This window comes from Perca fluviatilis, chromosome 17 (assembly GCF_010015445.1).
Source record: "Perca fluviatilis chromosome 17, GENO_Pfluv_1.0, whole genome shotgun sequence".
Classification (NCBI taxonomy): Eukaryota; Metazoa; Chordata; class Actinopteri; order Perciformes; family Percidae; genus Perca; species Perca fluviatilis.
The window spans coordinates 37,271,393-37,294,649 of record NC_053128.1 but is presented as its reverse complement, the minus strand read 5'-3'; the positions used below and the strand labels follow the sequence as shown (position 1 = coordinate 37,294,649).

Below are 23,257 nucleotides of genomic sequence, written 5' to 3'. Positions count from 1 at the left end.
TGACGTATGTATCATTGGTAATTGAGCTAAATCTGTTACATTACATTATTAAGTTTGTGTAACAAAAATATGAACACTACACAAGGGTTAAGGCTTCCAAACAGGATTTAGTTTGGAGGTTCTACCTCTGTTAGGAGCACATCGATCTCACAATCACTGAATCGGGATTTTCCCCCATTTTTCCATTTCGTGATTGGTGATCAAGGGCTCCTTTCAAGGCTGGAATATTCACTGATTGATTAACATGGACCTTATTAGGACAAATATGGGACGGCCTTGGGAGGAGCGTGAGGCTCGTGCACGACCGCATAAGGTAACGCACATCCGTATGTATAACGAGAATAGTGCGCCGCAAGGTGTTGTAAATCAGAATATTGTTTTTGCGTACGAAAATTAGAATCTACGCACAGGCCCCTGGATGGACAACAAGTTCATGGTCGACAGGAAGACAACACCCACCAGGGTTAAGATAGTGTCACAGAAGAGCCAGTAGTGTGCATAGCTGCTGTTAGTGTGGAAGGTATAGGTAAGCTGTTGGATCACATTGTGTGAAGAAGCAAACATAATTAGATTAGTTACAATATAAACACTGTTTATGCCCAAATGTTATACGTGACCCATTGTGCTTTTTCATCATTAAAATTAAAATATACAAGGCCCACCACTGAAAGGGAATAGAAAGTTAAAGGGAATAATATACAAAGTAAAAAATGATGGTGTCATTAGAAATTGCAATACATTTTATTTTATTCTTTATTTTCTTTTTCTTTTATATTTTTATCATTTTATTTCATTTCAAGGTTTGGATGTCTGTGAACACATATGGACAGAAAATAGATTCTGATATTGATGAACATTACATGGTGTTGTGAAGTATACTGTGAGTAACCTTTCTAATAAATCTACATTATTAAGCAATTGGGCTGTGTATTGGTATTGTGCAATTACTTAAACAATCGAAATTTGAACAATGCACATGTTTTCAATAAGCCTTTTTATGTTATTTTAAATTGTTTTACATGTACTGTAAATCAGTTTTGTTTGCTGTGTCTGTTTTTGTGATTCTGTGTAACTTGTGTACTGTTGCTCCAGGGCTCCCTTGTAAAAGAGATTTGACTATCTCAATGGGACATCACCTGGTAAAATAAAGGATAAATAAATAAAATAAAAAATAAATAAATTGGCAAGAATCTGGCGATACATGGGTCACGATTCAATATATTGCAATATATTGCGATACTGTGCGTAAGGCGATATATTGGGATTTTTTTAAGTATAATTTTAGAAAAACTAATATTTAAAAAAAATAACATGATGTTCATAAAAGTCAAAGAAGTTTACTTTAGGTAAACAATTCAGTACACAGAAAGTCAAACTGCCAGTTTGGGATTGTGGTTCCCAGGTTCTTAGTGAGCTAATGTTGATATGCTAAAGTTCAGCCATAGCTACGTTGTTAGCTTCTAGCAAAAAGTCAGGCCCTGCTAGGCGAGGGCACTAGTGGTGCATCTCAGCATATCCATCTAGCGGTAGGGGGCTTAAAACCAACATAAACGTGAACCACTGTCTTAAGTGAATATTTTTGAACGTTTAAAAAAAAAATCAATATTGCCTTTTTGAAAATCGATACAGTATTGCAAAATAAAATATGCTCAAGTGTATTGATTTTTTTCTTACATCCCTATTGAAGCAACACTGTGTTTGCACTGAATTGGAAATATTTTACAAAAATGCACTGAACTACAAGGTTGTAGAGAACAGTGCAATGTTGCAGACTTACAGTATATACTAACATATTATTATATATTAAGTATTGTAAACTAATATTCTAATGTTTAAATTACATTGTTTTATTATAGTCAGTCGGAAAGTGAAGTGGGCCGAAAACTCCAGCGCTGAAAATGAGTCCCACTCCGGCCCTACATTTCTGTGAAATCACATGACCACCGAGTGTCCTCTCTTACCCTCCTGTTTTTAGTGCATTTACTTATTTTGAAGTCAAACTGTTTCTGTGAAATCATGTGACCACAGAGCGTCCTCCCTCTCTACAGATATATAAACTGCTCTCTGCCTCCTCAACATCACAGACCAACAACACAGGTAAGAACACTTTGAAACTGGAAATACTTTAAAATAATAATATCAGGAGGTAATACCAGACATAAATCCACTCCACCCCTGGCTCTTCATGCCACTGTACTCTCTCTGCTGTAATGCTTTTTTTATTTCTATCTTTATTTTTTATTTAATACATACTGTGTCCATATACTTATAGTTATATTGTTTATACCTATACTTATATTGTTTAATATTCCATTTAGAGAATGTGTGACGTGCACCAACAACACCAAAACAAATTCCTTGTATGTGTTAAAAAACGTACTTCGCAATTAAACCCCTTCTGATTCAGAAATGCATCAGGAAAATGTATTTTACATAACTAATAACTGAACATATGAACGTACTACTGTACATTATATAATTTATTATTTTCTTTCTTCCAGACAGTTTCTGTAGTCTGTGTGTCAACAAGCTTCAGGAACTTCAGATCCATTTCTCTGGACCTCTTTCTGGGTTGACCAGGACTTCAAAAACTCAGGTATGGATCACAGGTTGGATGGTTTTCTGCTGAGTCAGTCTGTCTTCCTGTTTGTTACATCAGCTGCTGCTCTGCTCCTGAGACCAACAGGTCTCTCAAAGGTGTCCCTAAAAAACTAAAGAAAAGAAGAAATAGTAAAGCCATAATGTGAAATATTTAACACCTCTTTAACACCTACTGGACCCTCCAGTCGGTCCAGTGTTGTTGTGTTGTTGGTTGAGCATTTAAAAGGACTAATGTTACTAAAGATGGAGTCTAGAGAGAAGTTTCCACATACAGACACCTCTGATGTGATAATGAGAGGTCAGGAGATGCACCACATTTAAATGCATGAGGAAAATGTATTTGACATAACTATATACTGTACATATATAATGTATTGGTTCTGCCTATCCCAAAAAATATTGATTCAATGATTCTAATGTTATTTGCATGAGCTGTTGATTTGTTCTGTTAATAAAATAGGATATAAATAATGTTAAAACTGTGTAGTAGTAGTGGTTATTTAACCTGCAAAAGAGTTATTATTCATCAAGAAATCTGAGTTTAATAAACTCAAAAGAAAGTTAATGCTACTGGCACTCAATAGTTTTAAGAAAGTAGAATTTCAAAACTAATTTTAGGTTTTCAGTACTTATTCCAATTAACTAATTTGAGCAAATCCACTAGACATCAAGGAAGAAGCCAAGGCACTCATCTTTTATGAAAATATACAGTATATGAAATGCCTTTAATGCATCTGGCACATTCTAAATTAAATAAGATAAATACTTCAACTTTAACAAATTTTAGCATTCGGGTTTACAGTTTAATAACTAAACAGAGATTCTTTCATACCTTATGTCACGGGACTCAGTGGATCTAAAAGCACGACTGAAAGCAGATGTAAAAGATAATGGAGATTATTGTCCAAAGGTAGAAAAACAGCAGACAAAAACATGGTCAAAGGCAGGCAAGAGATGATACAAAAACACAGGGAAGAGACACTAGGAATACTAGATACTAGAATCTGGCAACTTACAAGTTACACATGGTGTTTTAGGGAGTTATGTGGAGGATTCTCCTGATGGTCAGTGAATGTGGCGGTGTAACTGTTGCTGTAATTGTGTGTTTTAGGGAGTTATGTGGAGGATTCTCCTGATGGTCAGTGAATGTAGCGGTGTAACTGTTGCTGTAATTGTGTGTTTTAGGGAGTTATGTGGAGGATTCTCCTGATGGTCAGTGAATGTGGCGGTGTAACTGTTGCTGTAATTGTGTGTTTTAGGGAGTTATGTGGAGGATTCTCCTGATGGTCAGTGAATGTAGCGGTGTAACTGTTGCTGTAATTGTGTGTTTTAGGGAGTTATGTGGAGGATTCTCCTGATGGTCAGTGAATGTGGAGGTGTAACTGTTGCTGTAATTGTGTGTTTTAGGGAGTTATGTGGAGGATTCTCCTGATGGTCAGTGAATGTGGCGGTGTAACTGTTGCTGTAATTGTGTGTTTTAGGGAGTTATGTGGAGGATTTTCCTGATGGTCAGTCTGCTCTGCTGGAGCGCTGACGGACAAAGAGTGACCTGCAGAGACGAAACGGATGAACCAGTGGACTGGTGAGACAACACTCAACGTTTGACGATATTTTTCAAGAACGTGGTGCGGTTCTTTTTCAACGCTCCCCTGCTGACGGCAGACTGCACCCTTCTGCCTTTTTCTCTCAGCAGCTGACACCTGCAGAGAGGAATTATGTCAGCAGTGTTTGGAAGGATACTTTCAAAATGTGGTCCGTTACAGAATACAGAATACCTACCCAAAAATGTAATTTGTAACATATTCAAGAATCAAGATTAACTTTATTGTCCCACATCATGGGAAATTTGTCTTCCATTACATTACTCAATCTGAGTAATGTATTCTGAATAGTATCCGTGTAGTGAGTACTACAGCTGGGCCTTCACCTCGGCCATCACCGCCAAGCAAAAAAGCAACAGTACGATGAATTGAAAGGGTTTAACAACTGCAATCCTTTAATTAACGATGACAAGGATGTAAACAGACCATAACGTTAATAACATTCTCCGCAACAAGAAACATTCTCAACATTAACTTCAGAAAACTGGAGACCATTTAGGCTAAATAGTTGAAATTAAATAAACATACTCTAAAGCCAAAATCTGGAAATATAAAATTAGGTCACCCAGAATGTCACCCCGTCACCATGGACAGCGCTATGAAATCACGGCGCATTACAATCATTCACACATTGACAAATTAATCCATCAGCATCAGCAATCTACAATACAATTTCAAAATCACAATACGCCAAAAGTTACACAAAGCTGGTAATACAAAGACTATGTTTTGAAGTTGCAATGAAGTGCAAATGCCTCTCCATAGACAATTACGCATGGCGCCATACATTAAAGTCACAATTTTAATTTATAGGTAAGGTAAGGTAAAGGTACTTTATTGTCACATACACATGGCGAAATTTATTCTCTACATTTAACCCATCTAGCAGCAGTGGGCAGCCAATCACAGCGCCCGGGGACCAACTCCAGATCTGAGCCAGTGCTTTGATCAAGGGCACTGACTGGAGAACCTAGTACATGTTTTTAGATGGTGGGGGAAACTGGAACACCCGGAGGAAACCCACGCAAACATGGGGAGAACATGCAAACTCGAACACAGAACCTTCTTGCTGTGATGCCACAGTGCTAACCACTGGGCCACCATGCTAAGGAGGTATAGGTTCTACTAAACCTCCTTAATTCTCCACAGGGAAAGGGACAGACAAGTGAGCATGGGGGAAATAAAAACCCTCTAAAAACAAAAATCCAACCACACACTTCTGATACGTTTGATATATTGATTGATTACATATTGAATTAAAGGAAATTTGCGCTGGGACAACCTCCGCAATAAATACAAATTCCTGAATGTCCACTTGGCCAGTAGTCTTAATCTCTTGAAATAATAATCAAGGGGGCTTATAACATAGGCCTACCTTACATGAAAACAAAGTCTATTCATCAGTCTTTCTTTGTAAAGTGGGCAATGGCGGCGTCATAAAGTTTTCCTTTGATTTGAGCTCCAAAAGAAGTGATTTCTCTATGGACATCAGTGCCAAAGCTCCCAGGCGATCCTGTCCAGTACTGTTCCTGGCGTGCGTCTTGATGCGCTTTAGAGAAAGACCGCTCCATGGAGGAGGTGGGCGCTGCTCATCTAGCTGAAGATCAACTCTTGTGTCCCCAAAAGTTTTCAAACTGACCGTCGCTTGCAGGTGTGCCGCAGAATCTTGATGTCGGTGGGCTGACTTTGGCAGATTTGTAAGACTGACAAATCAGCCGCTGACACAGGTTGATGACTTGTCAGCTGTAAAAAGTAAACAACTCCAGCAGTACAGCTTCTTACAGCCCGTCATCCATGGATATCGCTGATCATTTTCGGTCTTAAAATGCCTTTCCACTTTCTTAACCTTTTCTTTTAATTCCAGTTCCGTTTTTTATTATTTCAAGTTTTTCTGTGAAAGGCCGCCTTGAAAAGGGCAATGCTATCAAGCTAGCCACAACGTCACTCTCGTCTTCTGCCATTTAACTCTGTCTCTCAACCGCTCTCGCCACTCTGCAGAGATTCGGACTTCATGAAGGCCTACGATCTTTTGTTTATTTCCCGCCCACTTGAAATCAAAGCGTGATTGGTCAATTTGCCCGTCACTCTTTACACCAAAACACATAGCTTGGCCTTCCCCGGATTCGTGAAGTCCTAACCAATGAATGAGCCAGCTAACCGGGCCTTAATAGAGACAGACGATTCTGATTGGATAACATGTTTTCAGGACATGAACTTGACAGTAAGCTTAACTTTAGAACATAGATGAGAGAAAATGTATTAAATGTATTGTATTAAATTAAATGAGATAGAAATGAAAAAAATAAAAAAATAAAATTTTTATTGAATACTTAATGATTAGTATTATTATTATTATTAGTATTATTATTTTTAGGCCTTCTCTGAAGGCGTAGAAGGCCCTGAAGGTTCCCCACTTCGATTACTTCCACATTGAATTTCATTTCATAAGTGTAGGAATGCGGCTATCACAGCTTACTAAACAGGCCTATTCTGGTGTTTTCTTCTGTTCCAAATGTGTTAGGCCCAAGACTCCCTGAAAGTGCAATATAAAAATCTAACCGCAGTCTAAGCTACCACGAGCTAATTTTAGCTAAGTTAGCTAGCATGCCAAACGGGTTTAGTCAGTTTTTCAACGGCTCTGGAGCTAGTAAATCAGCACATAGGAGAATGTAAAGAATGTAAAGTCACTTGTCAACTAAGCAGTGATAACCTGATACAACTATAAAATAACAAGGTGACCAGTAAAACTACAGCAGATGACTACCCCTGGCTAATTAAAAAGAATAACTTACTTTAAGATGCTTCTCCAGGTTGGAGGTGGAGTTATTTGGACGCTGAAAGGAGGTTGGTTGCTGGCAAGCAGAGGCTGCACTGCACAGTTATATTTTGTTCCCCTTCTCTTTCTTTAATGTTGAAATGCTGTTTGAATTTCCAAGATAGAAACGCATTCCTGCCCTGGCTCTGCTGCTCCTCTTCCGACTCCATTGCGACTGATCACGCAAATGGCTAATTTTTTTGTTTTCATATTGTTGTTTCTGGGAAATGCATGGAGTTACCTTAATTTATTCAGAGAATAAATTCGTGAAACAGGCAGAGGTGGAAAAAGTACTAAAATATTGTACTCAAGTAAAAGTACCAATACTAAGAAAAAATGCCTATTTGAAAAATTACTCAAGTAGAAGTAATAAGTAGTTTATTTAAAATGTACTTCAAGTAAAAGTTAGTTACTTTTTTTTACTTTTTAATTTTTAATAAAATAAAAAACTGGAAATAGGACAAGGGGTCATAAAGCCAAAACTATTTTGTTTTTAATTAAAGAAAAATCTATACAAATGTATAAACATCTATACAAATGTATACACATGTAATAACAACATAACACATGTCACACATGTTATTTAAGATCCTTAGAAAGGTATAATGTGCAATTTTAGTTCGGACCATCCCATAAAACGTTTTTAAACAATCAATTGAAAGTAAAAGCACCGTACATTGTTAGTTCTGAGGGCCATCCTTGTTTTCTTCACAAACAAACAACAGTTATAACACAAATAAAGGCCAAATTACGTGTTTTGACTTCATAAATGGGTTAGACCCATAGACTGTTAATTATATTAATATAAACAGCCCCTAATGTTCACAGCCTGGACTAGCAGCTAGCTTCTACACACCTAAGTAGCCCATATGAGCTAAATAGATAAATAATAATACATTTCATTTATAAAGCACTTTTCAGTTTTCAGATGCATGTGAATTAATTTAGCCAGTCTCCTACATAGCCTACGTTGTCACCCTAACCCACGGAAGGGGGGGCTTCATTTCCCAAAAAAAAAAAAAAAAAAAGGGGGGGAAAAAAAAACCCCGAATTCAGATTCTTGCTCAAATATTATTTATAATGTACGCTACACGTTCAAACGCTCTCTTATTTTCTCTGGGCATATTAGCGCAGCAGAGTCCACCAAACACTCTTTAATTACCTCCCCTTCAGAAAATGGCTTACTGTTTTGGCTATTTTGTAGTTTGTCACAAAGCTGGTGTTGACTGCTGCATCCCTGGATGCCTTGTTGCTTTTGCAGCTTAACTAGCAAAGCTTCAGATGTCGGTGCACACTCTGCATCAGTCAAGTCATTTTAGAGGGATAACAGCTCATTTACATTTTATTGCGGTGCCCTGCAATGTCATGCTGCGTCCTGCTGAACCCTGCAGCTTCCTGCTGAACCCTGCAGCTTCCTGCTGAACCCTGCACCCTTAACCTTTCACTCTGACTCCTGAACTGCTTGAACCCTGAAGCTTTACCTTTGCTGCAAACCTGCTGCCTTCCTGCTGAACCCGCTCTCCCCTGCTTAACCCTGCGCTAACTGTCGCTTCCTGCTGAACCCTGCTGCTGCTTCCTGCTGAACCCCTGCTGCTTCCTGCTGCTTCCTGCTGAACCCTGCAGCTTCCTGCTGAACCCTGCTGCTTCCTGCTGAACCCTGCAGCTTCCTGCTGAACCCTGCTGCTTCCTGCTGAACCCTGCTGCTTCCTGCTGAACCCCTGCTGCTTCCTGCTGCTTCCTGCTGAACCCTGCTGCTTCCTGCTGCTTCCTGCTGAACCCTGCTGCTTCCTGCTGAACCCTGCTGCTTCCTGCTGCTTCCTGCTGCTTCCTGCTGAACCCTGCTGCTTCCTGCTACGTCCATCCATGCTCTGCTGGGCCACGCTACATCCTGTAATGCCCTGCAGCGCCCTGATATGACATGAACTACTACGACTACCATTTGAAGTCATTGTTCCATTATTATTGTGACTATTATCGCCATGTGTTCATCGACTCCCCAACCGCCCGTAATAGCCTAAAAATTTTGAGTGTTTGTCTTTTTTTTCGGATTTTTTTTCCAAGGGAATTACTGTAATTGGAATGGATTGGAAATGAATAGAATAGAGTGGAATGTAATATACATCTGTAAAGTGAAATGTAACTTCGTTATGATTTGATACTATAAATAAAATTGAATTGAATTGAATTTAATGTACGTCCATGCTAACGTCTCCCACTCAGTTCCAGGTTCTCTTACTACTACTTAAGGTGTGGGCACACAGGGCCGACAGCCGACCCTCGGCAGTAAAGCCAGCCGAGATGATCGGTCTCCCCGTGTTGGTCCAAAAACTGCCACAGAACACACCGACAAGACGAGAGGAGACGAGACCTAATACATCTCTATAACAGCAGGCGCCGCTACTCTGTAATGTTGCCCAAGAAATGAAAACCGGCAGCTGATTGGACAAACGCGTCACGTGGGGTTTGTTTTCTCTGGAAATTCAAAGCCAGACTGTCGTGGCGGGCGTTCAGAATCTGATCTCATATTGGACCAAAATAGTTCACTGAAACATGTTTCTGAAAACATTTGAAGAGAGAAATAGGCCGTGATGCAGTCGCTGAATCTGTCTTCATATCAGATCAACAAAGGTCAGTTTAGAAGATTTTCATCAGATTTTGAGAGACTCTAGTCACCTCATCCAGCTCGTCATTTCCGGGTGAGTCCCGACTGCCCCCCCCCCCCTCCGACCGAACATGTCAGGTCGGCCAAAATGAACGCCGACAGCCCCCCAGACTGACTACGGCACGGGACACACCGAACAGATTCGAGTCACCGACCTCGCCAAACTGTCCCACGGCCGATTATCGGCCCCGTGTGTCAGCACCTTTACATCCATGGGTCCAACACATTGGTCCGACACATTGCAGTTCTTCTTCTACTTCTTTTTAATTGCAACTTGCAACCAGAGAAGAAGAAGCTGCATACGTTCGTGCATGATAGAGAATGCTGGTGCATTTACAGTCATGGATGTATTAGATTACGGTCTATGGTCTGGTGTAGTCATTCCGGGCGCGATTTGTTTTTTTCCTTTCATTTTTTTCTTTTATTACTCAGTAACGGATGGGATTTGTAATGTAGCGAAATACAATCCTTCACTCAAAATGTAATCAAGTACATTTTAAAATATCAATTTTAAAAACTACTTGAAAAATACAAAATACACTACAAAACTACTCAATACAGTAACGTGAGTAAATGTATTTTGTTACTTTCCACCTCTGGCAACAAGGAACTTGTGGCTGTGGTCCTGGCTCTCCAGGAGTGGAGGCTCCTCTCATCCTTTTTTGGTGTGGACGGATCACAAAAACCTCTCTTATCTACAGTCAGTCTCTGTCTCTGCATTTTGGGGCCAACACTGTATATAGACTCAAACCTAACAAACAGTTCAAACACCAAATAAATTGAATTAAACGTCATGTAAGACAAAGAAAATCCTCACATTACAAAAGCTGACAGGTACAGTTTGGCCAACAACTGCAGAGATGAATGGATTAGTCCTCAACTATTATGGCCAACTATTCTGATAATCTATTCATCAGCGTCATTTTTTTATGATAAAACAGGTAAACTCGTGTGATGTCAGCGTGTTAAATGTGAATATGTTCTAGTTTCTTCTCTCCTCTGGGACAGGAAACTGAATATCTTTGAGTTGTGGACAAAACAAGACATTTGAGGACGTCCTCTTGGACTTTGGGAAACTCTGATCCACATTTTAGAGACCAAACAACTCATCCATTCATCCAGAACATAATCCACACATTAATCCACCATGAAAACAATTGGTAGTTGCAGTGAAAGCCAAACCAAATTAATGTTAAATCAATGTGAACATCAAAACTAACTAAATTACTTCTCTCAGATCTAATCTAAAGTTTTGTCATTAAAGTTTTTTGAGTGTTATGTATGTATTATATGCTCTAGATTTTCCAACATTTTAGACACAGATATGGTAATAATAACGGTCCAAAATGATGTGAAATTGCATATTTTTTAATTGAAAAGCTAACATTTTCTTAAGGAGAGACCCCTAAACGCCCCGCTAAATCCATGCACTAAAGTCTTCCACAAATACACTGAAACAGTTCTGAAGGAAATGGACTGTATTTATCCAGCGCTTTTCTAGATTTAGCGACAACTTAAAGCTTTAGAATACAAGCCAGCTTTCACACATTCACACTCACATTTACACACTGGCTGCAAGGTGCCAGCTGTTCATCAGACAAACATTCAATTACTGGTGTCATAAAGTGCTTTACACAGAACAATCAAAGCCACAGCTTCACCAGTTCACACTCTAACGTTTCTTTTGATATTCAGATACAAACGCAGATATATTCAGGGTGTAGAGAGAAGTTTGGTCGCTCTGAACATGATTCAAGACTCAAGAGACTAGATTTATTGCTTTATGAGTCTCTGTCCTCTCTGCACATTGATGTTTCTCTTCTCTACTCATCATCAGGTACATCATCTACAAGGCACCCAGACTGAATAACATCGGAACTACAGGTTTGGAATATCTTTACATTGATTCAGCTGGGAAGAAAGAGGAGACCTTAGATCCCCAGAAGCTCATCAACCATCCTGAAGGTGTCCTGGCAAACACCCTGCGGCCCATTTTTACCACATCAATGGTGAGAATCATGTTTAAACTGCAGCTCTGTTTCTATTTTGATAAAAATGAAACCATGACTCAAACTGATGGATAGATATTATGGTCTGTACTAATTATAAAGCATCATCTAGCTTTCCTAAAATTTTCCTAAAATATCTCAATGTGCTCTGTTGAAACTGTTCAACACACAACAGGTGAGTAAATATTTTAAAGTTTGTGTTGTCTTCTAAAAAATTCCATATTAGAATTATGGGTTTCTTTAATAACTACCCAATTTTAATTACCCAAAATAACATTTATGATTCCATACAACTCGCTTCGCAAGTACAACAAATGATCGGCTCTCTACTTTAATTGAATTTTGGGTGTTTTATTCAATTTTTCAACATTTGAAATTTTTTTTTAAATGTTTCGAAACAGCATCCCAACTGAACGTTGGCATATACCAGTCTTTGATTATCCTACCTTTAATATTAGTCGAAATGACTAAGGACTGCTAGAAACCTGGGTGTGACACTTGACGACCAACTCTCCTTCACTGCTAACATTGCTGCAACCACCAGATCGTGTAGATCCATGCTGCATAACATCAGAAGGATACGTCCCCTTCTAACGCAGAAGGCGGCTCAGGTTCTGGTTCAGGCTCTAGTCATCTCACGTCTACAGTAGACTACTGCAAGTCCCTCCTGATTGGCCTGCCTGCATGCTCCCTCCTGATTGGCCTGCCTGCATGCTCCCTCCTGATTGGCCTGCCTGCATGTGCCATCCGACCCCTGCAGCTCATTCAGAACGCAGCAGCTCGACTTGTCTTCAACCTCCCCAAATATCTCTCACACTACACCGCTCCTCCGCTCTCTTCACTGGTTACCAATTGCAGCCCGCATCCACTTCAAGACTCTAGTACTCTCATACAGTACACTAGTACTCTCATACAGTACACTAGTACTCTCATACAGTACACTAGTGCTCTCATACAGTACACTAGTACTCTCATACAGTACACTAGTACTCTCATACAGTACACTAGTCCTCTCATACAGTACACTAGTACTCTCATACAGTACACTAGTACTCTCATACAGTACACTAGTCCTCTCATACAGTACACTAGTACTCTCATACAGTACACTAGTACTCTCATACAGTACACTAGTCCTCTCATACAGTACACTAGTACTCTCATACAGTACACTAGTCCTCTCATACAGTACACTAGTCCTCTCATACAGTACACTAGTCCTCTCATACAGTACACTAGTACTCTCATACAGTACACTAGTCCTCTCATACAGTACACTAGTACTCTCATACAGTACACTAGTCCTCTTATACAGATACACTAGTACTCTCATACACAGTACACTAGTACTCTCACATACAGTACACTAGTACTCTCATACAGTACACTAGTACTCTCATACAGTACACTAGTCCTCTCATACAGTACACTAGTACTCTCATACAGTACACTAGTCCTCTCATACAGTACACTAGTCCTCTCATACAGTACACTAGTACTCTCATACAGTACACTAGTCCTCTCATACAGTACACTAGTACTTACATAAAGGGCCATGAACGGATCAGCCCCAGCCTACATCCAGGACATGGTCCAACCATACACCCCAACCCGCCCACTTCTCTCTGCATCAGCCAAACTGCTTGCTGCCCCCCCACAGCGAGGGAGAACTAATCACTCAACCAGATCCTGACTGTTCACTGTCCTGGCTCCCAAATGGTGGAACGAGCTCCCCATCGACATCAGGATGGCTGAAAGCCTACACATCTTCCGCCGAAGTCTAAAAACACATCTCTTCAGACTACACCTCGGATAAAGAATGTGGGGAAAAAAAAATATATATATATATATATATTTGTTGATGCTGCACTTTGATATGGCTCTTTGTAGCATTACTTATTTTAAAGCTAATGTAGTTGCACTTATTACTTGTTGTCTGGAGTTTGCACCTTCAAGGTTGAAAGCACTTAATTGCAAGCAGAGCATGTGAGCGGAGTGGAGCGTGAGCGGGCGGGTCTTAGACTGAGCGCAGGGCGCTCAGGCTAGATGACGTCATCTAGCGACTTCTAGCGACTTTTAGGACAGCCAATAGCGACTTTCCTTACTGAGGAGTTGGCAACACTGGCTGGCAAACGGCCACTCCCGTTGAAAATGAATGGCAGCCTGTCGCTTTGTCTCTGTCTCATGTAGCTAATGTGACTGGGTGATGGAGCTTTGAGCGGGGGGGTGAACACTTCCATGAGCGATGAGCTGAGATTCTCACCGCTCCACTCCGCTCATATGCTCTGATTGTAAGTTGCTTTGGATAAAAGCGTCAGCTAAATGACATGCAATGTAATAAAAATAATTAATAATTTCTGCTTTTTTAACTGAAGAATAAGGTATAATTTACTATAAATGATGTTTATTGACCATGTGTAAAACTGGTGGTAATAAGTTGGTGTTTATATTGTACATGGCTGTGAAAAGACACGCTAAATGTAAAAAAAAAAAAGTGCCAAAAACACTGAAAAAAGAGCGAAGTGTCAAAAAAGACACAAAAACATGTTGATTTGACCCAGGAGGACGATAAGTGCATGGTTGAATGGAGGACAACACAAGGGTTAAGCATGTCAAACGTTGATTTTAGCACCCTTTGTCTACCAGAGACCAGTTAGCTGTTAGCAAGCTAAGGCACTTGCAAACATAGTACTATAACTTTCTGATTTATCCACATTCCACTAACATAAGCTGCTTACTGTGTATAAAATGCAGCTTTAGTTTAACTTACAGACTTTTCACTTGTTTACTATATAAGACATCTTGATGACACCATGCTCCACCCTGCTTTGGTCTAAATTAGTTGGTGAGTTTGTAAACTTGGAGCGATTTGCCTTCGGTCGGTTTGGTTTGGTTCGGTTTCACACCTGGAAAAATCCAAGCATACCAAATTGCGTCATTATAAATCAGGCAAGAACGTCCAGCCCTCTTATTGGTAGGATATGTCTGGGGGCGGGAGCAAGACAGTAAATACAGGAAGAAGGATCGTGAGATGTCTCTGGTATCAATCGTTAATTGCACCTGACTGCAGTACGCAGATCGGGGTTGGGCTAAATGTGGGCGGAGCTAAATGTTTGACTCCGCGCTGGCGCCATCTGGTCAATGCTAAATGTGGGCGGAGCTAAACGGACAGCGATTATAATATTTTTTATATATTTTTTTTATTTTTTATATATATATATATATATATAGATTATAATAAATAATTATAATTTAATTATAAAAAATATATAGAGATTATAATAAATAATTATATTTTAATTAGAAAAATGGAAAGGAACAATGGGGTTGGGTTTAGGAAAGGAAGAACCGGTTGGTATTAGGAAAATAAGAACGGGGAAAGCAAACGTGACTTGCGGGAAATGAGCCCCGGTCTCTGGGGTGAAAGCATGAATGTATTAAGAGGTGAAAGTCCTGTGTTTTTCCCTCAGACACACATTCTTCCTCTTCAGTTGCTATCATGCTATTGGGCAAGTGGGCGGAGTCAAACGTTTAGCTCCACCCACATTGAGCAACTCCTCGATCTGCGTACTGCAGTCAGGGTTTACTCTCACAAGGAGCCAGTCAGGTTGGTAACAGCCAGTTTATTCAGCCTCGGACTGCATTTCCAATGGAAGACAACAGTGTGTAAATGCTCATCTCAAAAGGACAACAGCTAGCATGCTCTGTCTGGAAAGACGGCACATGTAGGTGCTAGTTAGCATGCAGAAAATATTTTTCGAGTGGTAAAACAGCTGGTAACTAAATACACTCATTGCCAAAAAAACTTCAGACAATTATTATATCTAACCAAACAAACTGGGTCAACTTTTAAGTGCTTTTCAAGTAGTTAACACTATATTGTCCACAAGCATTCACAGACATGTTACCTCGTTGGAAATCCTTCATTGCTGTGATGAATTTCCCATAATGCTGCGCTACAACTACTCGAAGCAGGTACAGCTTTTAACAGTAGATGGCGTAGTTGTGCCAATTTAGTAGAATTTAACCTGAACCCATTCAACTATGTTACATGTTTAGCAATCTGTGATGCAGCAGAGCAGCAAACTGTAGTCTATTTCTTACTCACCACTCAGCTAAGAGAGAGTATTAGGGGCTGGTATGCAGGGTTTAACATTAACTTTTTGTCCACCATCCAAATGGATAGTGAATGTAAAAAAAAAATGTTGGCTGGTGAGGCCATCAAATCTACCATTGTACCGATGTTGAACCGTGCTGGTACATGTGTTGAAGGGGAGTGGGAGGATGGTTGGTGGGCTGGTCTGGGTCTCAAACGTCCAGGGGTGATGTTTTTACCCCAGTCCAGCCCTGGTACCTTGCTGTTCCCCTCTCTGGATTGGCCGCTACATCCCAGTAATTACAACATTATAATGTTTCTTCTCTTCATTCTGCATCATTTATAGACAGACAACTTTGGATTCATCACCTACAGCGATCAACCTCCAGGATGTAATGCTTTTGCTGAGTATGGCCACAGTAAAGGTGAGTAGAGAACGCATCACTCTCACAGGAAACATCTCTCTGATCCTCCATCAGGTTTTCATCACAGAGGACAGAGGCTGCTCAGTGCAGTGTTGTGCCTGAATGCGTTCATTGAACGATAGTTCATGAACTCATATTTTGGGTGAACGTGAACTGAACGTACCGTATTACTGCCTGATGAACGTTACCGTGAACTCCTTCATTCTGGTGTCTGTGAACGGCACGCTCTCTCAGTTTCTACAGAGCCTTCCAGGCCAAAACCAGGGCTAAAACACACCGTAAACAGGCCTTCATATGTAGCGGAAAAAACACCCAATCTGGCAACACCAGCCACCAGTGTCGCACCGCCGTATGCATCATCAAAACAAAAAGCAGCATGGAGGCTTCGTATGGTAATTTAAACCAGTTTTATGATGAGGTCGCTGAGGATGGAAAAATCTGACATTTCTGTGCAAACTTTGCCCGCCGGCTTTCAAACAGAAAATCCGCATTTCAGTCCCATCCACAGCAAACCTGAAACGGCACGCTGAACTGATTATGAAGATGAAATCTGACGCATAGTTTCAGTGTTAAAACTGATCAAATAATTGCTGTCTGTGGTTCTGTGGGCTGTGGCAATAATTTTGAAAAATATTTGCTCGCAGCAACATATGGAAAAAAAGAACTGTGAACTAGTTCATTTTTGGAACTGAGAATTTAGTTCAACATGTTGAAGTATGAACTATGAACTGAACCAGTTCATTTTAAAATTTGTGATCTGAACTTTGAACTAGTTAATGGAGAAAGTGAACTTTCCCAACACTGGCTCAGTGTGATGTCATATTTGTTGTATGTAATGACATCACATCTCTGTTATCTTATCAAGGATCTGTGAGTCCTGTTTGTTCAGTCTTTGAATCTTTTGAATGAGATCTGTGTTTACATCAGATCATAGTGAACTAAATCAAAAAGAAGAGTGACTCATGCTGATAAAAAAAACTCTAAGGGCATTTTTACACCTACCTCATTTGGTCTGGACTGTCGGACTTTACAGTTTGATCCAAACCAAAATTACTGGAGTGAAACCTCCCCCGGACCACGGTCCGGATCAAAAGACCAAATTTTGGTCTGATAAAAAGAGGTGGTCTCGGTCCGGACCAAACTGAACCATGGTCCGGTTCGTTTATAGTGTGAAAGCATTTTTTGGATGATTCAGACTTTCACACCAAATACAAGAAGCTCTGGCAGGCTCCCCTTGTGTTACAAGAACGGGGAAGCTCCTTTAAGGAATAGCTCGGTGGTTAGCCTATACGTGAGAGACGGTAATGGTGTCAGCGCTCACAGCAGACAGCTGTCGGCTTTCAGAGCTTAGAATACATCAGCAGGTTATTAGTTAAGTGGTAGTAAACGTACAGTTTAGGTTTCAGTTTGTCTCTGAATAAATGCTTCAGAAAGAACGTTCCCGTGTCTCGCTTCTCAACATCACAACAAAACAAAAAGAGACGCGGCAGTAAAGGAGAGGAGCAGTCAGTAGGAGAGAACAGCAGTCAGTAGAAGAGAGCAGCAGTCAGTAGGAGAGAGTAGCAGTCAGTAGGAGAGAGTAGCAGTCAGTAGGAGAGAGCAGCAGTCAGTAGGAGAGAGTAGCAGTCAGTAGGAGAGAGCAGCAGTCAGTAGGAGAGAGCAGCAGTCAGTAGGGGAGAGTAGCAGTCAGTAGGGGAGAGTAGCAGTCAGTAGGAGAGAGTAGCAGTCAGTAGGGAGAGTAGCAGTCAGTAGGGGAGAGTAGCAGTCAGTAGGAGAGAGTAGCAGTCAGTAGGAGAGAGTAGCAGTCAGTAGGAGAGAGCAGCAGTCAGTAGGAGAGAGTAGCATAGTAGGAGAGAGCAGCAGTCAGTAGGAGGAGAGAGCAGCAGTCAGTAGGAGAGGAGCAGCAGCTAGGGAGAGCAGCAGTCAGTAGGAGAGAGTAGCAGTGTAGGAGAGAGCAGCAGTCAGTAGGAGAGTAGCAGTAGGAGAGTAGCAGTCAGTAGGAGGAAAGCAGCAGAGAACAGGGGAGAGCAGGGGAGAGCAGCAGTCGGCAGGAGAGAGAAAGCAGCAGTCAGTAGGAGAGAGCAGTCAGTAGGAGAGAGCAGCAGTCATAGGAGAGCAGCAGTCAGTGGAGAGAGCAGCAGGAGCAGTGGAGAGCAGGAACACAGTCAGGGAGAAGAAACTGGAGAGTAGCAGTCGAGAGGAGCAGCAGGGAGAGGAAATAGCAGCCGTAGGAGAGCAGCAGCCGTGGAGGCAGCAGTCAGTAGGAACAGCAGACAGTGGAGGGGCAGAATCAGTACAGCAGTAGCAGTCAAAGGAAAACACAGCAACATAGGAGAGTGAGGAAACCCCACCCAGAAAGAATGGATGAAGAAAGAAAAGATGGACGGAAAGAATGATAGACAAATATAATGGAATAATGAATATAAATGGAATAAAAGCCAAAAGAAGAAAGACAGGGATAAAATATAGAACAAGGAAATAATGGAAAATAGCAGGAAGGAAATATGAGAAATAGTAGGAAATGGAAGCAGCAATGGAATAATGGAAGAAAGGAGCTTGAACTAGATATGAGCAAAATGGCTACAAAAAGAAAATTGAAGAATGCAAACTCTGACAGTGTATTAATACGGCCAATGAGGAAAAGAAACAATGAAGAGTGGACACACATAGAAAGTTTATCTTATTTAATGTGGGCAAAACAAAACCATGAAGCCATCATCAGTATTCACCATTTCTTACTAAAATAGGAAGGTTTCTAGGTTAGCTAGGTTACTTAATTAGCTAATAACACAAGAAGCGTTAAAGACGTTTGACTTAATGTTACCTGTGTGAGGGCCTCCTCTCTGGCTGATGGGCCGTCAGCTCCGCTGGGGAAATGTCTGCACATGCTGCAGAAAAGCTTTACACTTTATTTACACTGGATTCTATCCAAGAAAACTGTCCATACCACTTTAAAGAGAAGCCATTGTTGTCGCGGTAACTTTTAACAGTGCATTGCTTAACACATCCGTGGTAGCTAGCTACGTTGTCTAAACAGCCAGCTAGCTAACGTTAGCTGCTGAAGGCAGCCCGGAGAGTCTGCCTGTTGTTACCATAGCAACCAACTACGTTCCGAAGGCGTTTGATCTAATTGTTTGATTGTTTGGTTTAAACAGTTTTGTTTTAATCAGAAGAAAATACACATTAAACACACACAACTAGCTAGTACTGTTATTATTTCTTTTTTTGCATACATTTGAATATTTTTCATAACAAAACGTATTTTGATCAAACTTGGCTGGACGGGCCAGTGAGTAAAGTGGGCGGGCCAGTGAGTAAAGTGGGCGGGCCAGTGAGTAAAGTGGGCGGGCCAGTGAGTAAAGTGGACGGGCCAGTGAGTAAAGTGGACGGGCCAGTGAGTAAAGTGGACGGGCCAGTGAGTAAAGTGGACGGGCCAGTGCCGCCCTGGCCCATTACTGCCTACGCCTCTGACCCAGAGAGAGGATACGAGAGGACGGGGAAGCCCGTCTACAGACCAATCAGTTCCAAGTATCTGGAGACGCAGCTCACGTATGTGATGACGGCAGGACGTAGTTTTGTCACGTATAGATCTTTACTGCAATGTGAAACCAAAACTTACCAGATCAAATGTATACAATGTAACAAAAACATGAACCTTGGTTTGGACCTTCATGTGTGAAAACGCCCTAAAAGTATCATCAGAGCAGCAACAGAGCTCAGAGACATCTTGAGCTGGAGGATCCCTCCATTAGATCTCTGCTCCAGTCTATCATCTGGAAGTCACATATTAGGACTATAAACAATCATCAGCCAATAGTTATCTGTCTATCTGTTGATGTTTCAGGAGTTGTGATGATGGATAAAACTACAGGAGTCTGGCTCTTACACAGTCTACCACAGTTCCCTTTCAAAAGAGATCCAGAGAAGTTCTGGCCACGCAGCGGAGCAGCGAATGCTCAGACGTTTATCTGTGTAACATTCAACTACGACCAGTTCCAACACATAGGTAATGTTATTAGTTACATCTTCATATTTATGTTCTAGTGGTTGATTTGAATATGATGTTAATGTTGTCTTGTTGTACTGTTTGAAGGTCAACACCTGCTGGACATCGCAGCTTTCCCGTTTGATCATCATATTCCAACTGGTTTCCATGACCAGCTTAAACAGGCTACAGAGAAAGACTTGGAGGAAAGACCAAGACGTGACGCAAATCAAATTAAAACCCAGCTCCTGACATCAGCAGGAGTAACATCAGAAGGATTAACAGGAACAAGAAGACAGTTTCGTAGCTTTGCTAAACGCAAAATTGATAGTAAGATATCTGCATGATGGTTTGAACCATTACCTAACTTAGTAAAGACAAAGTTACAAAGAAAAGTTACATTTTTACTGTGGAAATGAGAGAAGCTTGTACTGTAGTTTAACATCAGTGTGTTTATCTTAATGATTGAGTCCAGCCTGGGACTGGTTAGAACTGGTTACATTTAAATGTGTGGAGCTGCTGAAGATCACTGACTTCATGATTCAACAGTCTTCAGAAAGGAAACCTCCCAAATGTTCTTATTAAAGAGACTCTGTGTGTTCCCATAACATTAGAAAGGTTTTTAGTCTAAATAACTGTACATGTCAGGAAAACCTGGCTCAGATGTGAAGAAGATTACACTCACTGATAATTCTACTGTTTGGTTGTTTTCAGTACGTACAGCAGGAGGAGAGAGGATACTTGATGACAACATATTTGGTAACAACATTTTATTTTCAGTCACATTTGTTTTACATTTTTTACATGAACATAATTCACTGCACTTTAGTGTTCACTAAAAGTATTTTAAACATAACATGTATTTCCTCAAACTGAACAATAATGTGCAGAATGTGTAATAACCACCATCAATGCAAACATAAACTCGAGTCCAAGTGAAACATATTTATTGATTTGCTGAGTAAAGGATCTAGGAGGAGTATTGTGTGTAACATCAGTCAGCATTGAGCTGTCACGATGTGAACAGTTTCTGTAACATGACTCATGTGTTGTTGTTCTTGCAGATGGAGATCTTTACCTCGCTATTGCAGAGCGTTACCAGACTCATGTGAGAGTCCAGACCTGGCACAGCGAGAATGAAGCTTGCCGCAGTGGAAAATATGAAGTGATCAGAATTGCATCTTTAAAAGCTTATCTAAAAAACATTAATCTGGGTAAGAGGCTGGTTAATTGGGAGGCTGGTAATGATCATTCCAAGTGGTGTGTAGGTAAAGATAATAATAATGATTTGATCTGTATCGCTGATGTAAACAGAGCAGTCACCCAATACAAAAGGCCGGGGGGTGGACTGTGCTTTAGACATAAAGAGGCAAGTGACCTATTTAAAGATGTTATTGCTGGAACTGAGGAGTGCCCAAGACTAACCCCTAACTGTCCCTATAAGCGTCGCCGCATCAACCGTGACACTGACTCTTACTCTGACTGTGTCTCTGACCCTGGAGACTCTGTCTCAGTCTCTGACCCTGGAGACTCTGTCTCTGTCCCTGAGCCTGGAGACTCTGTCTCTGACCCTGGAGACTCTGTCTCTGTCCCTGAGCCTGGAGACTCTGTCTCTGACCCTGGAGACTCTGTCTCTGTCCCTGAGCCTGGAGACTCTGTCTCTGACCCTGGAGACTCTGTCTATGACTCTGACTCTGACTCTGAGTCTGGAGGATACCGGGACGTGATCGTCCACCTCCCCCAGGCTCCCTGGTATTACATAAAGAGAGTTAAAGGAAAGCGTTCTTAGTGTGAGAGGTTATTGTGATTGTTGGTTGCTCTATTTTGCATGTAGAGATTTACACCATGAACATGTGTATAATTACATTTAATAATTATACCATTCAATAGCAAATGAACGCAGAATATTTTGAGCTGCAAGGCTTATACTCTGTGCATGTTGTGCCAAAGTGATTAAGAAAAAATGTGACAAGGTCATGCTGTTATACTCATAACATTGGTTTGTAGTCTGCCATTAAGAAGAAGAGAAACCCAGGATATATGCTTGTCAAGTCTCTTCTGATTGTTGTGCAGATTAAAAATAAAGAACTGGATTCACTCAATGACCAAACACTTCTTTTCCTTCTTTTCTTCCTCATTTTATTTTGCCATACTTCAGCAGTTCCATTTGAATTATTGCTTCAGCCGAGGAAGGTATTTGGATGTTTGAGGTCTTTAAGATGTTTAACAGTTTGGTCTTTTCTAGCAGCTGCAGCAGCAGTATGAGATACAGAAAATTCTAAACTTCAGAACACTTTAATAGTGTGAAATACCAAAGAAAGATTGGTTAATTATTCAGGATGATGTAATCATTAAGCAAACACACTTTAACACTGTGTACTATGAAAGTAATATTAGTTATTCAATTGGGAGCGTGCCTATTTTCCCACATTTCTAATTTTATTTTCTTCAAAATTAGGCCCTATGTTCCCACATTTCTTTTTTCATACATTTGTATCCGATTTGATCCCCCTTTCTCCCAATTTGGTAGACAATTACACCCGACCTATTATCCAGTAGCAATGGACTACAGATGGAATGTAACCCTAACCCTAACATAAGGTCTAATTTTAAGAAAAATCTTAGAAATGTGGAACCATAGGGCTGACCCCATTCAATTCAAGCAACGTTATGATTAAAGCGAAAACTTAACACTGTAAAACAATATGAAGGAAACCCATGATTACTTATTTCCTGACGGTGTAATGTGTGTACCAACGGGGTGGATCGGTTCGGTACGTTCCTCAGTGCTGGACTCACGCTTCACTTCATTTTCAGTAGAGGAAGGGAACAAATGCAAAACTCTCAACAAGGAAAGTAAAGAAGCCAAAAAAATTGCTTGTTGTGTATTATGAAATTAAAAAATATTTTGTAAATAACAATAAATTTACAATTTTCTAGTTTGGAAAACATTTAGAATCAGAAAGATCAAATGAATCATGATGATGAAATGAAGCAAGGAGGAAGATGTCAGTCTATACACCCCCCCCCCAGTCCAGGTAAGAGGACTAATCAGCCAGATTA

At 40.6% G+C, this 23,257-nt stretch overlaps 1 protein-coding gene and 1 long non-coding RNA gene across 3 annotated transcripts; one reads left to right on the top strand and one right to left on the bottom strand.

Moving 5' to 3' along the window:
* Nucleotides 1-1,996: 1,996 nt before the first annotated feature.
* On the top strand, nt 1,997-22,291 carry LOC120544933 (deoxyribonuclease-2-beta-like). The gene is made up of 9 exons (XM_039778828.1): nt 1,997-2,097; nt 2,502-2,596; nt 4,083-4,183; nt 11,517-11,688; nt 16,131-16,209; nt 20,054-20,215; nt 20,303-20,524; nt 20,909-20,953; nt 21,259-22,291. Exons 3-9 carry the CDS (start codon nt 4,089-4,091, stop codon nt 21,981-21,983), a joined length of 1,500 nt encoding a protein of 499 aa, XP_039634762.1. The 5' UTR covers nt 1,997-2,097; nt 2,502-2,596; nt 4,083-4,088; the 3' UTR covers nt 21,984-22,291.
* On the bottom strand, nt 2,596-19,115 carry LOC120544934. Of its 2 annotated transcripts, none has more exons than XR_005636604.1 (3): nt 19,034-19,115; nt 3,434-3,469; nt 2,596-2,711 (listed from the first exon to the last, which is right to left on the bottom strand). It is a non-coding gene; the product is annotated as an uncharacterized LOC120544934 (long non-coding RNA). The 2 variants fall into 2 exon arrangements; XR_005636605.1 differs by lacking the exon at nt 19,034-19,115 and adding an exon at nt 3,618-4,145.
* Nucleotides 22,292-23,257: the final 966 nt, after the last annotated feature.